The sequence below is a fragment of the Panthera tigris genome, chromosome B2 (assembly GCF_018350195.1).
Source record: "Panthera tigris isolate Pti1 chromosome B2, P.tigris_Pti1_mat1.1, whole genome shotgun sequence".
In the NCBI taxonomy this organism is placed as follows: Eukaryota; Metazoa; Chordata; class Mammalia; order Carnivora; family Felidae; genus Panthera; species Panthera tigris.
Window position 1 is genome coordinate 55,566,875 of NC_056664.1, and position 17,353 is coordinate 55,584,227.

At 35.1% G+C, this 17,353-nt stretch overlaps 1 protein-coding gene across 2 annotated transcripts in view; it reads right to left on the bottom strand.

Moving 5' to 3' along the window:
• KHDRBS2 (KH RNA binding domain containing, signal transduction associated 2) overlaps window positions 1-17,353 on the bottom strand; it is a 590,557-nt gene that overhangs the window by 12,916 nt on the left and 560,288 nt on the right. For both annotated transcript variants that reach the window (XM_042985303.1, XM_042985304.1), the window contains one exon: window positions 5,277-5,335. In XM_042985303.1, the coding sequence (XP_042841237.1) occupies window positions 5,277-5,335 (59 nt within the window). The remainder of the gene's footprint in view (window positions 1-5,276; window positions 5,336-17,353) is intronic.

The following is a 17,353-nucleotide window of genomic DNA, read 5'->3' on the forward strand; positions in this document are numbered from 1 at the left end:
TCCAAAGTAAATTCAAGTTATCAGAAACCTAATATTTAAATATTAATTTAATAATAATTAAAGATCAATGAAATGTTTAATACACATGAAAACATTAAATATTAAATATAATAAATAATATATGTTGTATTTTAGTACTCACGTTGAAAAGATTTAATATTTAAAATTTTATATTTATAGTGTTACCAGAAAAGAGTTTAATCATTAATATTAAATTGTATGCAAATATCTTAAATAATCTAACTGTGATGAAGTCCAAAAGGATGCATGTTTTTCTCTGAAGTCAACATATTTGCCACTTCAACATGAATTATGGGCCTGAAAGAGACAAATATAATTTTAATCTGGTGATACACACAATTTATGAAGATTCAGAGTGAAGCATCACACTGAATGATTGGATTTTTACTTCCAGTGGTTTATTTCAAATCATTTCTAAAGGAATCCTAAATGAGAGACTCCATCTGTGAGTCTTTTGAATGCAGGATCCAATTATCCTGAAGAACATTCCTTCCTCCTTTCCCAAAGCTGTTTACCACACAGTTCTTTCCACCAACCTGAGCAGGAGAGGCAACTGATTCTGAGCCTCCTCACTTACAGTCCAAATCTGCAGTGTTGCCAGGAAAGTGAGAAGCGGGGCTATTTATCTTATAAAAAATACAGACTTCCCATTGAGATTTAATATCTGTACCAATGATACAATCAAACTGTAACAGAGAGAAATTACTAATTCAGAAAGGAATTGAACAAATCAGTGGAGATGCAAGGTTTAAGTGTTACTGATTTAAGACTGTGCACAACTCATTAAAGGTCAGCTATAAATGGATATGAGTTAATATGTAAGGTATGGAAAATTAATGAAAAAACATCAACCAATCTGTATTTGAGATGAATAGGTCCTCAAATAACTGCTCCACATGCATATTTAAATTTTATCATCTGCCCATTTGGATATGATAGGATGAGCAACCTATCAGCAAGAAACTTGTACTTGAAGCTCCCTTTGTGTAATAAGCTAACACTAAAATCTGGATGTATATAATGCATGTTAATTTATTAATTAGACTTTAAGATTATGATGCTGAGCGCTTACTATTTCTCAGCTTTTGACTTGGCCCTTTTACTATTGTCTATAGAAGATATGAGCGTATGCGATTCTCAAAATTTAAATCTCATTACTATATGAGATAGTAATAATATGGATAGACTGCAAGTATTTTCTTTATTTCCTGGTTATACAAAAGCAGGATCATTTTCAACTGATCATAGTAGTGGTTAATTCTGATACTGCATGTGAAAGTATATTAAATTGTGCATTTTGTCAAGGTATAATTGTAATGATTCAGAACTGAAACTTTACTTAATGATAGGAAAATCTTAAAAGAATTTTTATGAAGTATCCTATTTTGCGTTCTCTTTTTAAATGTGTATCATGAAGGATTAAAAACTGGCAAAATATATAACAAAAAGTAAAGAATGAATATAGTAGTGTAATTCAGGATGGTTTGAAAATTTCTGTCTTTTTCAAAACTAACTTTCTCTAGTGGAAGTGTATTACTTTTAGAATAAGAAAAAAAAATAACTTATTTGTTAGGTTAATCAGACCTACGTATCTGCTTAGATTTCTGAACACCTGTGGCAAAAAAAACCCCCACAAAATCTAGAAAAATAAAATCAATTTCACATGTGCATCATTTAAAACAGAATTGCTTTTGTTCAGAGTCTCTGATCCCCCTTCTGTGGCCTAATGTGTACCACAGATAGGTTGTAGTGAGCTGAGAGGGTTATGGGGTTGTGGAATGGACCTTGGACAGCTTGAATCCTGGCTTGTGAGCAGCAACTCCTTCAGTTCCACTGCACTGCACACATACCATTTTCTATGAGATCTACACCAGGAAAGAAGGTTGCAACATATTAGCTAGACTTCTTTGTTTCAGCCCCTGGGATATCACTTCTGACCTCAATAAAATAACTAAACTCTCTCCTGAACAATTACCCTTCTGACATGAAAATGAAGAAGCACTTCCTAAATTAGAATGCATAGAGTGTTGACATACCAACATTTTCAAGCAAAGACTAAAAACACCTTGAATGTGAAGTTTATTCTTGAATTAATGCTTGCTCAATAATGTCACAATATGGCCACAGATCCTAGTGGTCAAAGAAAAAATCATGGCCCTAAACATTAGTCTGTTTTTAGGCACATGTATATACGTAATCTTCAAATGCTAAGAATATGGTCAATTTAGCTGACATTTTAGTTAATAAAATAGGTTAGGTTACTATGTAAAAATTCCTACTTAATAACTTTCTTACTCTGTCCAGTCAAATCCTTTTCTGCCTTTTCTTCATTACTTCATTAAAAAATAATTTATCAACTGTTTCTATGTGCTGAGAATTGGTTATTGGTAAATTGTAATTTGACCCAGGATGAAATCTAGTGCTTTTGGGTAGGTGTTGCTTTTAAAATAAAAAGGGTTGTCTTGAGACTTTGCTGTAGAAGAATCAAATAACCAAGAAAGAATCATGTAAGACCTATAGGTTACAGAGGTGAGCCCCACTCTCCTGACCATGGCCCCCTTCGTGTCCCTTATAAGATCTGAGAAGCAATAGTTTGTGTTCACACATTTTCTCTACTACCTTACATGGTAGTAACATTTTAAAATGTAAATAACTGAGAAAGAGAAAACCCATCTCCTATTACCCAACTACACCGTCAGATTCATCCCTGCCATTGATTTTACTACATGTAATTCCATAAAATAAAGCTCATAGGTGTGATTTTCTTCAAATTGTGCTAAGTATAAAAAGCAATGACTGTTTTTTGCAATGAAGATTCCATTTTTTAAAAAAGTGATTTATAAATAATAATGTAAGTGTGAAGAGATTGTTCACTACAGTATCTCCAGAATTGAGAACAATGGCTTACACGTGTTAGCCACTAAATAAATATTTGTTACATAAATAATGTTCTCTGACGTTCTCTTGTATCATATGGTTTATAATCTGGTGCATTTTTAAAATTTATTTATTTAAAGAGAGAGCTCACACAAGCAGGGAGGGGCAGAGGAAGAGACAGAATCCCAAGAGACTCTGTGCTGTCAGCACAGAGCCCAGTGTGGGGCTTGATCCCATGAACTGTGAGATCATGACCTGAAATGAGATCAAGAGTCAGATGCTTGACCGAACAAGGCACCCAGGCACCCCAATATGGCACGAGTTTCTATATGTACCCATGTGTTTCTCAACAGTAAACAGTAGGAACTGAGGAAGGAATGTCTATTGTGTACAACATCATGTTCCTACAGCCTGGTGATACCTATATGCACAAAGTTGAATGAATTAAAGAAAGGCCCATGCTGTATCTTATTCATCTATCATCCTTAGTAACTAATTATACAAGGCATATGGCTTGATTCCTATTTGATTAAGAATATGCTTGGAACAATGCAGACTGACTTATTGCTCTGTTGAACTAAGCGAATGCTGTACCAACTGAGCCAGACCTGTGCAAACTTGTCTATCACTTATTTTTTCTGTGAAATAATTTCTGAAAATATGTTTAAGTTATTTTGGAGAATATGCCTGTCTCTCACAGCAGGGAGATTAGGTTCATTTGGTGCTGGAGAAGCTGGAATCCGAGAGAGAGTGAGCCTAGTGCTCATTTTAGACTAATTATTTTCCTGTAAAATACTGTAGACAACCTTAGATTAGTGGGAGAGCAGCTGGAAGGATTTAGAGAAATCTCACTGAGCTCAATTCCCTTCCTTTAAAACAAAGTCAGGTTTAAAGTAGCAGATCCTGTTCTTTCTCACTAGGTCGACTGAACTCTGCCCCCCACTTCCCAACAACAAAATCAGACGCACTTGAATTCACATTCTTGCTCTGTCATTTGCTAATTGTTTAACTCAGGCAAGTTACTTACTGCTCTGAGCCTTAGTCCCTTATTTATTTGTCAAATGCAGATGGCAACAGGAGTGTGTACCCTGTATGTGTCTAATGGGGATTAGATTATATAGATATACATGTAATGTTGAATGAGGATTATTTCTGTTATCTCTAATCCTCGTTATAAATTGCTCAGTACAGAGACATAATAGGTAGGTACTTCATGTATGGTAGCAGCAATTAATAGCGTTCCAACCACCGATGAGAATATAAAAACCAAAGTCGAGCCTCACGGCTGTACTCTTATATCGGCTTAACCTCTGTTGTTCCGTTTCCTCATTATAAAATGGAGCTCAAAACAATAGTTCAATTTATTATGAAAAAATAAATGAGAAAATGTATGTACGTAATCAGCTTATGAATGGCAATCATTGTGGGGGTGCTTTATTTTTCTACTATTTCTGAGCTTGGCCTCATGATTGCCTTAGAGAATTGAGTCTATTTGGTAACTCTAGTTCCAAGGAGGGTGCACTTCCTCCTTTCCTCCTGAGCTCTGGACCTTCCCTTCCGCATCTTTATGGAGCACCGCACCTTCATAATGTGGAGCCCCGACACAGAGGCAACATTCATGATCTCTTTTACTGCTCCCCATAAAGAGAAATGGAGAGGCCTTGGTATTATTTCAATAAAAATTGGGGGCTGAAAAAATTACATGAGTGTTTTCAAGGTGGTTAACTGGTGATACTGCATATAGATTTTAAGGGATGAAAAACTACGTTTCAAAAGTGATATACTATATTGATATGTCACAGATACTCAATAAATCTTACTGAATTGAATTACAATTAACTTTAAGTATTTTAATTAAATGGTGTATTTTTTGAAATTAATTATTTTTATAGACTGACATGCTGTTTGATTAATTCTCATGCCAAGAATTATGTGGCACTTTTAAGAACTATGCCTATGCACACTATAAAAAAATAACTTGAAAGCCACATTTTCTGCCCTCAAAAGTTGTAAAATATTTTAACTGTATATTGCCCTGATGATCTTTGTGACAGCAGGAAAGACACAGCATTGTTGTCAAATCAATGAGTCAGACAATGGGCACAGTAGAACATGTAAGACACTATTCAAAATGCTCACTGTTGCTGTTGAAAACGATCTATGATTGTGATTAATTGCTTTTGAAATTTTGATCAAAATTGATCTGTCCAGTTTTCTGGGACTGGCTGTTGGACGTCAGATCTCACCCTGGAATTACATAAATCAATTTAGTCTGGACTTCTGTAAAAACTGGGGGTAGAAAGATAGAAGTAATTTCTGAGTTGTCAGTGACTGATGGATGTTCTGATTTCACAGTTTTAGTAAAGAAAACGTCTTACCGTAGCTGTCATAGGCATCCTCACTTACTCCATGACCGTAGTCATAGTATTCAGGCACACTGCAACAGATTTAGACAGCAATCAATGCTACTGTAATAAGGGGGAATCAACCCAGAAACTCATATGGAATTTGAAAGCAAAATGTGTGCTAAAGTAATATCCCAAGAACCTCTAGCATAAAACACAATCCTAAAAAATACTCTGTAAGACATACAGGTTACTAACAAGGAGCGCTATGATTTTCTCATGCCACCTCAGAACTTTTTTTTATCTCTAACCTCCAATTTTATAAATCAAATTTTCCTTAAAACACAAGTATCATACTTCAAAATTTGTCAAGAGGAAAGTTATAAAGGTCTATTTCCAAGAAAAAGTGCTATGCTATACAAGATGACAATCTGGTCAACTGTATGTGGCTTCTAATGCTGTTACCTTAAGCATCAACTTCATCTTTACTTCCAAACACTGAAATTATATTTATACTCCCCTCTAGCCCTTCAATGGCATGTCCATGAACTTCTCAAATATATAAGCTGTTTATTTTTACTTAATATTTTGCTACATGTTTCTGTGTTTCAATAACTGACAAGAAGGTGTCCTTCCTTCATTTCTTACTCAAGTTACTAACAGGCTTCCCCACTACAGTTGTCCAGTGGTACTTCCACCTTTAAGGTATCATTCTCACTAGCATCCAAGCATTTCATATATCTCTCATTCCCAAAAAAGTCCTCCCTCACCCCCACATCTTCTTCTAGTGACTTGCCCTTTCTCTGTCCCTTTACAGAAAAATTTCTTGAAAAGAGGCAACTGTTCACTCTCTTCACTGCTTTCCACATGCTTTTGAAGATATTCCAATCAGGCTGTTGTCTCCACTGAAACAGCTCTTGTCAATATCCTGACATTTTCAAATCCAGTGGTCAAGACATGGTCCTCATTTTACATTAGCACCATTTAAAACAGTTGGCCATTTACTGTTCCTTTAGCCATTTTAGTTACTTCTGAGATGTCCTCAGAATAAATTACTATATTAATATATTCACATTTATATTTATATTTACATTTATAATTTATGATATATGATATTTCCCCTCAAATAAGCTCCTTCATTTTACATCCTCTGCTTGAATCTTCATTTATAATTTTAAATATTATATAAGATAAATTTATAAATAATGTCAAGATTACTAATTCCTTTTAAGTACAGTAAAACCTTGGACTGCAAGTAACTTGTTCTGCGAGTGTTCCACCAGACAAGCAAACATTTCTAATAAATTTTAACTTGATAAATGAGCGATGTCTTGCAATATGAGTATTACGTGTTGCCAATGTCACATGATCACAACTGAGGCAGTCGTTCTTCTCTTGCTGTGGAATTATGGGTGACTGTCTCCTCTATTCAGATGCTCAGTCTCAGGCCATGGTGTTTGGCAGAAATCAGTGATTTTTCAGAACACTGGAAGGTGCCCAGAAATGACACTAGTGGATTTTTTTGTCACTTCAAAGCACCTATGGGCAGCCCTTTGCTTTTCCATATAAGAGTAAGCTTAGGAATGCTTTGCTTCATTCTAGGTCAGGCTGCCTGCAAATATAGACCCTTTCCTCTGCTGCCTTATTACCAGCTACATTAAATACAGGATATGACAAAAGTTTATTAATACTATACTATAGTCAACATCCGTGTGAGCAGATACAATGGCCCTCATGCAGAAAAAGATCCATTGAGCCAGTAGATAGCAGTGATTCTGTTAGTGATAGTGAAAGTTGTCCTACAATAATCTTCTTCTCTCTCATCTCCCTCACACCAGCCACGAAGGTTTTCCAAAGTAAGTGCAGGTTAATTTATTTTTCCTTATATTTTTTATTTTCTTTATTATTTTGTATTATATTACAGTATTATCATTTTTATATGAATATTTTTGGGTTTTGGAATGAATCATCTGAGTTTCCATTATTTCATATGGGGAAATTTGCTTTGAATACAAGTGCTTTGGATTACAAGCATATTATCGGAACTAATTATGCTCACAAACCAAGGTTTTACTCTACCTTGGAATATTCAGATCCTCATTTATGTTTACCTAGGAAGCAACACCTCCATACATAAAATAATCCTCTTCCCCAAGTGTTCAATAAAAAGCAGAGATTTTAATTTAGAGTTCCAGTCTCCTCTAAGAATTTTATTAAATCTATGGGCCACTGGTCCAGTGATGAAGTGTGGCAAGAAAATGGCTTAAGACCAAATACCAAATTATATAATGGCTGAGGGTGGGCCACAGATACCAAAGGGTTAGGTTGAAAGGAGAGATAGGCCTAAAATGTTGTGGTTGTCATTATCCCTCAAGGCAGTCTCGTAGGTCTCATTAAAATAAATACTTTAGATTTCATTGATAATAAGGAAAGAGAAGCAAAAAAGAAAATACAAGTCTGTGTATTAGAGGTGAAAATGAGAGAGAGAAATTAGGGAGGCAACTGAGAATTCACTTACTCAGTTTTAGTACAAAGTAGTTGGGAAAAAGAGAAGATTACTGAGTGCAGCCTTCATTGCCCAGAATATCTATACACAAATTATCTAGAAAAAATGTATGGTAGTATGTGTTTCTTCCCACCCTTGAGACTATAGAGGTCTAAGGCCATTGGCTAGTGGCTGGATGTTTCTCTCTTCTTTCACATACTTAGCTTAAAAGGGGTGATACAGCCTCATTGAGAACCCTCGTGCATGTGTCACAAATTTCTGAGAGATGTTACATTGATTCCCTGGATGATCAAGAGATGGAAGTCATGAGAATATGATTTAACAGGCAGCATTCCCATTTATATGGATGAAGAGAAAATGAGGGCATCGACAGCAGCTTCTCTTTCCCTTTGTCACAATCATGTTTCCTTGAAAAAACCTGACAATGTTTCGCAAAGTGCTGTATGAAGACCACTAGCTCCAAACTCTGTCTAGTGGCATTATTATGTTTCTCATTGGACTTCAATTTGAATTTTTTAATGTTTACTTATTTAATATTTTGAGAGAGAGAGCAAGAGAGAGAGAGAGTTAGTGGTGGAGGGACAGAGAGAGAGGGAGAGAGAGAATCCTAAGCAGGCTCCATGCTCAGCACAGAACCTGACATGGGGCCCCATCTCACAACTATGATCATGACCTGAGCTGAAATCAAGAGTCAGATGCTTAACTGACTGAGCCACCCAGGCACCCCCTCAGTTTCAATTTTAATTGATGAAGGTAAGGGATGGGAAAAAGAGAGAGACCATGACAAAGAAACTACAGTTATTGTCTGTCCTAAATGATACATCCACAACAAGAGGGAGTTTTAACTTTTAGCTACTCTAAAAACGGGAAAGTGGAACATATCAGATATTTGTAAAATAATGGATAATGCAAAATAACAGATAATAAGCATAGTGGTCTCTGTCAGAATCCATACCTTTGCTTGTCTAAACATTACTTCTCATTTCTTCCCTCAGAAAACATTTGCATGGACAAATGGCTGCACTGCGAATAAATACATCCCTCACCTATCCTTACAACTAGATGTGTCCTTGTGACTAAGTCAGGAAGCACAGGGTGTACACATAAGTCAGAGTGGCAACCCTGAGGTTATTTCAAATTCAATGACAAGTTCATCTTGGACTTGTGCAGTCATCTCCTTAGTTGGTAGAAGGCACTCAAAGTAATGATCTGGCAGTTACCATGCAAATACAGACAGTGCTTTAGGAAGTCATGGGTGGCAACATGAGAGGAACTTCTGTCTCTAAATGATAATGTTGGAGCAGACTTAGGGTAAACCACTGCCTACCTTAGGGATTGTTGTGGGGGAAAAAATGGTTTTTATCTTGTTTGAGCCACTGAACTTTGAATCTCTCTGTCACAACAATTGGTCAAAGAAATGAGTATGGAGAAGTGTAGAACTGCCATTAAAATCCCCAAATACCGGGCATTAGCTTAGTGGGAGAGTGGAGAGTGCAAGGAGAAAAATTATAGTAGGGTAGAAAGCTAATAGGCCTTGTTATGCCATTGCCTGTGAATTTGGAACAGTAGGCTGCATATAGGTCTGCATATATTTTGACACTACAGGAAAAAGCTGAACAAAGCCCAAATGTTCTTAATCCTGCTGTTTTTAGAAAGGTTTACAAAAGTCATGAGCTTAAATAAGAATGGGCCATTTTTCCAGAAGAAACAGAAGTGAAGAACTTTGCTAAGAGAAGTTATTTCTGCCTGATTTATGTGTGAGTTCTATAATTTAAAATGAAAGAGTGTTCAGAAACTTGTGGTTTGGCAGGATTAGAGAAATCAGCTGTTTCTGTATGACAGAAAGAAGAGATGAGGGTTGCTCAAAAATGCCCTCACCTCTTCCCATTAGAGTTCACTGCCATGTATGATCCCTAGAACATTCCTCAGGTTCCTGAACATGTACAAGCATGCTGGCTGTAAAAATTATGAAGTCCCTAACGAGGGCACACTATACTTGACTCAATACAGATGCGGCTATGGATTAAGACCATTTATCCATTAGGATAAAGAAGAACCTTCTAGTAAATCTGGTATAATCTCCAGAAAAAACAAAAAACAAAAAAAAAACAAAAAAAAACAAAGACGAAAAAACCCACAAGGTTGCCAGATGCACTACCCAAAAAACTTATTTCAGCGTGGTTGCTTAGGTGTCTTTTAATGTCTACTTGGCGGATTTTATAATTGTTATTGCCTATGGAGCCTTCAGTGTTTCCCAATGAAAGTTTCTATTGTGGTGATTCTGTTCCTTTTCCACCACTTTATATTGGGTATTATGTATGGGGAAGAAAGTTGAGAGTGGCAAAGATAATCTGCTCATCATTTTATAGGTTGTCAGACCTCAAAGAACCATATCAAAACCTCATGTAGTTTTGTGTATTTTCCATAGTTTCTGGATTTTGAGCTGGCTGCAGTAATTGGAATTGAACTTGGATTTTCTCTCTTGGGCAGTAGGTAGGTATCTTTGTTTTAATGAGAAGAAGTGTATTCACTTGTATGTGCATAGCTAGAGGGTTGGACAGAGAAGACTTCTAGTTATCCCTTCCAAGTCCATTTGTCTTTTGTGTAAGGAAGACTATCTCAGAATTATATTTCCTAGCATAGATATAGAGTGATGTGTAAAAATGTTTTAATGATCTGCATAAAAGTAAATTCCTTTGTCCTCTACTTCATTTCAACTTTATGTAACTGATTGGAAATGTGAATGACTTGGAACTATTTTGGAAAACTGTGTTAATGATGGTGGAGTGAACCAAATCTTTTTGTCTCCCCAAATTTGTATGTTGAAATCTTAACCCCCCCATGTGATAGTGTTAGGATGTGGAACTTTGGGGAAGTAATTAGATCATGAGAGTGGAGCCCTTCTGAGTGAGATTAGTGCCCTTGAAAAGGGGATCCCAGAGAGCTCTCATGCGCTTTTTTTTCTTTACCATGTGAGGATACAAGAAGAAGACAGAAGTCTACAACCTAGAATAGAGTTCTCACTCAAACCCAACCATGCTGGCACCTTGATTTGGGACTTACAGCCTCCAGGACTTTAGGAAATAAATTTCTTTTTATAAGCCACCCCATGTATGGTATTGTGTCATAGCAGCCAAACTAAGAGCGATGACATTCCAGTAGCCTAGATCCCTGAATGGCGCCATGAAGCAGAGCCCACCTACTTGTGCATGTCTATTATATGTGAGGGAGATAAACTTTTTTTCTTGTTTAGGCCACTGAATTGTGGATCTCCTTACTAAGGAAGCTATGCCCCATATCCAAAATAATATGGTGGCAATTAAAGCAGTCCCTTGAAGATAAACAGGCATCCAGTAAACGTTTGTTGAATGAATAAATGACTGAATAAAAGAATTCAAAGAAGACATGACTGTGTTTGAACATGAATAATCTTAGAATATCTTGCTATAAATATCTTTGTAAAACTTTGTGTATGCTTCAGAAGGAATATCTAGTTATAGTGACAGTAATGGAAGCAGTGAAAAAATTTATTTTCTGATATGAATGAAATTCAGATTGACAGCTTAAAAATATTGTAACTGACCAATGGATCTGTGATTTTTATATTGTTATATTATTTTTGAACTTTAAAATCATACATGATTTAGCTAGAGAAAGTAGACTGTAGTGTTGGCTCTATACTTTTCATTATTTCAGAAACTATCATTTCATTACATTTGTTTCGTTTACATGTTCTTAATAATGTTGAAATGTGAATAAAGTGAACAAACAAATTCAGTTTAAACACAACCTGGTTATTTAATTTTCAGTTCACTGTTATTCCACTTTATATTTTAGAAAATTTAGCTCTCAAGGTATCTAAACACATTGCGACAATTGTGGAAGTGTTCATTAAAATGACAATTATTGGTGGTTTGGAACTTAATTACTGTGGTGGTTATAGCATATATAACTTTCCTAGGAATTGGGACATATATAAAATCAAGATATAACATGTTAGCTAAAATGACTTATTAAACAATATGTAATTATTAGTAAAATTGTGCACAACATTTTGGCTTTTTGATATTAAGACTGTAGACACTAAAAAATACTTGGAGGAAAAAAAAACCCAATATATAAGGAAATGAAGTAAAAGAGGTAGGAAAGAGATCAGATTAATTTATTAATGATCAATTGTAAAACGAGAAAGAAAATCAGGTATGGAAAATTCCACTTCTTTTTTGGTGGACAGAGGAGCATTTTACCCTAAATAGACTATGTTAGCAGTTTACTAAGACAGTTAATCAAGTGGCAGTGAGCACAACAGACAACATTAGGATGAAATACGGTTTCTAGAAAACCAAATAATATCACCACAATCAAACTATTTTTCCAAGCAAGTTCTTAGTGCACCCACCTGTGACATAATAACACATTTCTATGGTGCTTCACAATCTAGCAGTTGGTGTCCGTGTTTGTGTGGTGGGAGAAACCACACTGATGGTGGATCAGGCCAGTTCAGGAGCTACCGAGACTAACCAAGCTCATAAAGGAAATGTGTTGGACATTCACTTGTTACAAGTAGAGATACTGGCAGTAATATAAGTGAGAGCTCCGCTCTAGAAGATGTGTTCATATCATCAAACCAGTTAGACTGGCATAAGTGGGAAAAAAAATAGGGGAGGCAGTTTATTAAAAATCCACACATTGCTTAGTTTTCCAGCTGTTTACTTTGGTAGGATATAAAAATTACCAGAGATCATTAAACACGTTACAAATACACCATTGCTCTTTGTGGTCCTCCAAAGATTAAAGCTTCCACATTTATAAGTTCTAGTTGCGTTTAGTTTATGCTATGTTGTCTTTCACTTCAATCTTTTCTTGATTCTGGAGTAAGATCTGTGTCTATGAAGTAGGACAGATAGATGAGGATGAGTTTTAACTAAAGCTTCATTAATTATTTTCCAAACTGAATAAAAATAAAAAAATATATAAAATAATGTTTTAGGGGCACCTGGGTGGTTTTCAGTTAAGCGTCAGACAGCTGACAGCTCAGAGCCTGGAGCCTGCTTCAGATTCTGTCTCCGGCTCTCTCTGCCCCTCCCCAACTCACACTGTCTCTGTCTCTCTCAAATATAAAAAAAAAAATTAAAAATATTTTTTTTAAATATGTAAAATGATATTTTAGGAGAAGGGATAGAGGGGTTTGATTAATGTATTAATATGAGAGACTTATAACTACCTATTTTTAGCACTTAAGTACTCTTAAAATTTTTACTCTTAAAGAAAACTGCTTTCCTGGGGCACTTGGGTGGCTCAGGCATTTGAGCATCAGACTTTGGCTCAGGTCATGATCTCATGGTTCCTGGGTTTGGGTTTGAGCCCCAGGCTCTGTGCTGACAGCTCAGAGCCTAGAGCCTGCTTCAAATTCTGTGTCTCCCCCTCTCTACCCCTCCCTGCTTACATATTCATTCATTCATTCATTCATTCATTCATTCTCTCTCTCTCCCTCCCTCCCTCTCTCTCAACAATAAATAAAAACATTTTTAAAAAATATGGGGCACTGGCTAAAGGGATTGGATCTTGTACTCATTCTCTTAGCAATGCATTGGGGAACACTGTGGCTTATTAGGTTGTAAAAATGTGGGGGAAAAAACTGCTCTCCTAAGCATTTTCGCTGAAGCCTTGTTATGTTGTGCATTTATGCTGTATTTCCAGAAATATTTGTCAAGTAAAGGTTAAGTTTTCAGCCCAGATCCCACCCTCAAATTTCGAATTGGTAGTTCTTTATTTTTATATCTACTTACATGATGATTAAAGCCTTCTGTTAAGTTTCATAAAGCTCCATGAAAGTACTGCTTACAAACCTGTAAACCTAGTATGTAGATTATGATCGCAACACACTGATACATTTTGAAAAGCAACCAAATGTGCTTGAATTTGGTAACTAATTTGTACAAATGAATGGTGGCCTCTGAATGCACTGCCATGATTAATACTACAAGTAGATAGAAATGAAGACTCATAATATTTATTGGGCTGCTACCAATTAATTTCAAGGGCTTAGAAATGAAATATTCTGAATTATTAAAACAGATAGATATAAAACACAACTACCATACATCCAGTTATACAGGAAAAACATAGGAAGGAAAACATACTATAACTGCTAATTATGAGTGAATCCACCTATGTATAGTTTAAAATTCTTAATCTCATGTTTTTAGATTAAAATCACAAATACTAATACCACTGTAATTAATAAGAGGTTTAAATATGAAAAATATATAGCTTAAATTACTTAGCCACCCTTATGTGTTCATTTTTTATACATTTCGTTTTCTATTCAAGAATTTTCCATTTAGAAATTGGCCTTTATTTTGAGGGCAACTGGAGAATTGAAACATACAAGTTAACTATTATACTAGAAATCAGTGCTCACATATATGATCATGTTCTCTTTTGAGAATTCACTATCATTGAAATTATTAGTAAATAAAAACTTGGTATAAAAATAAACCACATGAAACACTTAACTGCATAACTTATACATTCCTAATGCAGAAATAAATCAAAAAAATTTTAAATAAATGAAACTCTCTTAAACATTGAAAATATGTTGATAATTTTGTGTGTGTGTGCTACAAAATATTACATGAAATACATTCCTTTTTAAATGTGTACATGTTTCAACTAAAATGCAAATACCTTTTTTCATGCTCAAATGTCAGCATGGAAATGTTGGCTTTCAGAGTTCTAACAAGGGAGAAGATCAATGCTTTAGATACATATGTATTTCTAAAGTATCTTTGGAATTCCATCAAATTTGCATAGTTTAAAATATTTTTGAATTCATTCATTGATTTCATTCATTCATTCAATCCAACCAATAGTGTTACACAGAAAAGTATTGTGTTATAGAGTGGCCGTATTTGTTTATAAATAGAATATAAATTTGTGCCTTGCAAGATTAACTGGTAAACCAAATACATTGAGCATGGAGGGAGGGGGGGGGGGAGGGGAGGGAGGGAGAGGGAGAGGGAGAGAGAGAGAGAGAGAGAGAGAGAGAACGAGAGAGAACGAGAACAAATAACCCTTCGCAGTTATCCTGGACAATTTATTTTAAGAAAGTCAAAGATATAAATCTCTCACTCAAAGGTAACTTGTTATGAGACAGAAAAAGTCCACAATCCATTCTTGGATCCATTTGGAGGAAAATCAGTATTTCTTATAGAAATGATACACAGAATACAGAAAAAAAAGTATTTGAACTGAACACTGAAAGCTGCTATTTTCCATTTTCATTGACTGTGTCATCTTGGACAAATCATTTAATCTCTCTGAACTCCAGTTTCTTCACCTTTAATATGGCAATAATAATATTTACCTCAAGTATTAATGAGATAACCTGAGACAGCCCCATGATAAGTGCCTGGTACATATCAGGCACTTAGTAAATATTAATAATGGGTAATTGTCCAATCAATAAAGGCACAGACATAAAGTTCCCCTTTTTCATAGTCATAAAGGTTGCAATGCTGATAGAGATTTCATCTTCTTGAAATACTCTGAAACATGAAATAACCATACATGCCCTCTTAAGTTTCAGTTGATGGTATTTAATGTTCACAGGATGAAATATAGGCTGATTATTCATGAGGGAAGTGACATATTTGTTCTGCTCATAGATTAATGATCAAGATAGATGGTCCATATAAGGCATCTAGTGTAGAATTATGATCAGCTTTGCAATGATCTACTTTATAGAAAATGGGTATTTTGAGAGTACAACCTCATGCTCCAAATGAGAGAGAGAAATACATTTAGATATACTTTTGCTTTCTGGATTCAACACTACACATACATTTCTAAAAATGGTCTATTTTTATAGACTCTCTTTAATCATTTTTTTCCAATTCAGCTTGTATTTTTTGCTTACTTTGACCCTTTATTACATAAATGAAGGGTGAGCAATTTTATAACAAAAACATTAATCTTCTGGGTTTTTTTTTGCATGGAATTATCATTAGAACATAGCAATTATTTTCTATAAATAAGACCTTCAAGTGACTGATTAATTAGGCTCAGTGATACATGACATTATTAAATGAGCTGTTACATGCTTTTGGTACAAATACATAGAAGTTATTGAACCCTAGTTTGAAATGGACATAATTCCAACTGTATACACATTAGTTTTTTGGCTGAATCATAATTCATGTATATCAGTAAGATTTCAGCTCTGTAAACATCAGTATAATTTCTAATTATTTCAGTACTCTATTCTAGTTGACTTTGAGACTGAATTCATTGGTGCAAACTGCACTATGGCTATGTGTTAATGGTGATTTATATTCTTCCCCATTCAAATTGGAAATGGAATCTCACCTCTATTGCATAATCTTCCAGAACCACTTTTTACTTATTAAAGGATTATTTTCATGTACCAGACTTTGGAAATTTAAATAAATAAAACAAAGTCTGGGGAAAGTATATAAATTAATAACAATGATTCTGTTTTGACAAGTCTTTCTTTATGTGAGGAAACAAAGCCACATTCTTCCAGAAACTCTTAATATTTAACTAAAGTCAGGTGAGGCTGTGTCTCTGTGCACCATCCTTGTGGCATGCTGTGAACTGAATTGTAATTGTGTATTTTCATGTTTCCCTTTTCTCTAATCCCAGACTGTGAGTGGTAATTCTTTAGTATGGCATACAAGTCCCTTTTGTATCTACATTTTAATGACCTATCTAGCCTTTTCCTTATCACTCCCCTGTTACCAAACCCTACACCCTGACATAGTAGAATGTCTCCCAAAATCATGAATCATTTCATCACCCCATTCCCCTGACCATGGTACCCTTCAATCTAGATGGGACTTCCTCTACTTCTTCACTAAAGAAGGTATCCATCATCCTCTTGGGGTCTAACTCAATGGTTGGCTTATTAAAGCATTACCTGGCCTCCCAGGCAAGGTGTTACCCCTTCCCATTTGCCTTGCTGGCATCTTCATGTAGAGCAGCTCTCATTGAATGAGGATTTTCTTTAAATTCTGTCTCTTCCTTTAGCTCAAGGACTCTCAATACCTAGTGTGCATAAGCATCACAAAGACGCAAGACCCCAAGATCTGCAATTTCATTTACAGGTGTTTCTCATGCAGAAGTCCAGGATCATATTTTGTAAAAATTAAAATTAAAATAAAATAAAATAAAATAAAACAAACAAAAGACAAAAAAAACCCCAAAAAACAAACTGCACTAATTGTGTATAAATCAACAACCGGGCTATGCCTTTTTTGTTTTGAATATATAGGTGCAAAATAGTGACATTCAATGAATGCTTGTTGAGTAAATGAATAGTTTTAAAATACTACATAATTTCTTTGTGAATAGTTTGTATGCTGCCTGACAGTACAGCCATGTAGATTTGTGGCTATGTTTACAACTATTCAAGCAGAATTTGAATTAGTGGTCAATGTCAATTTAAAGGTTGCTACTGAACTATGTCCTTGGTACTCTGTTTTTCTAAAAAAATTTTTTTGAAAAGTACTTGATAAAGAAATATAAGATGTGCTAAGAAATATAGCTAATATTCTGACTTTCAGAATGAGTATTCAAAAAA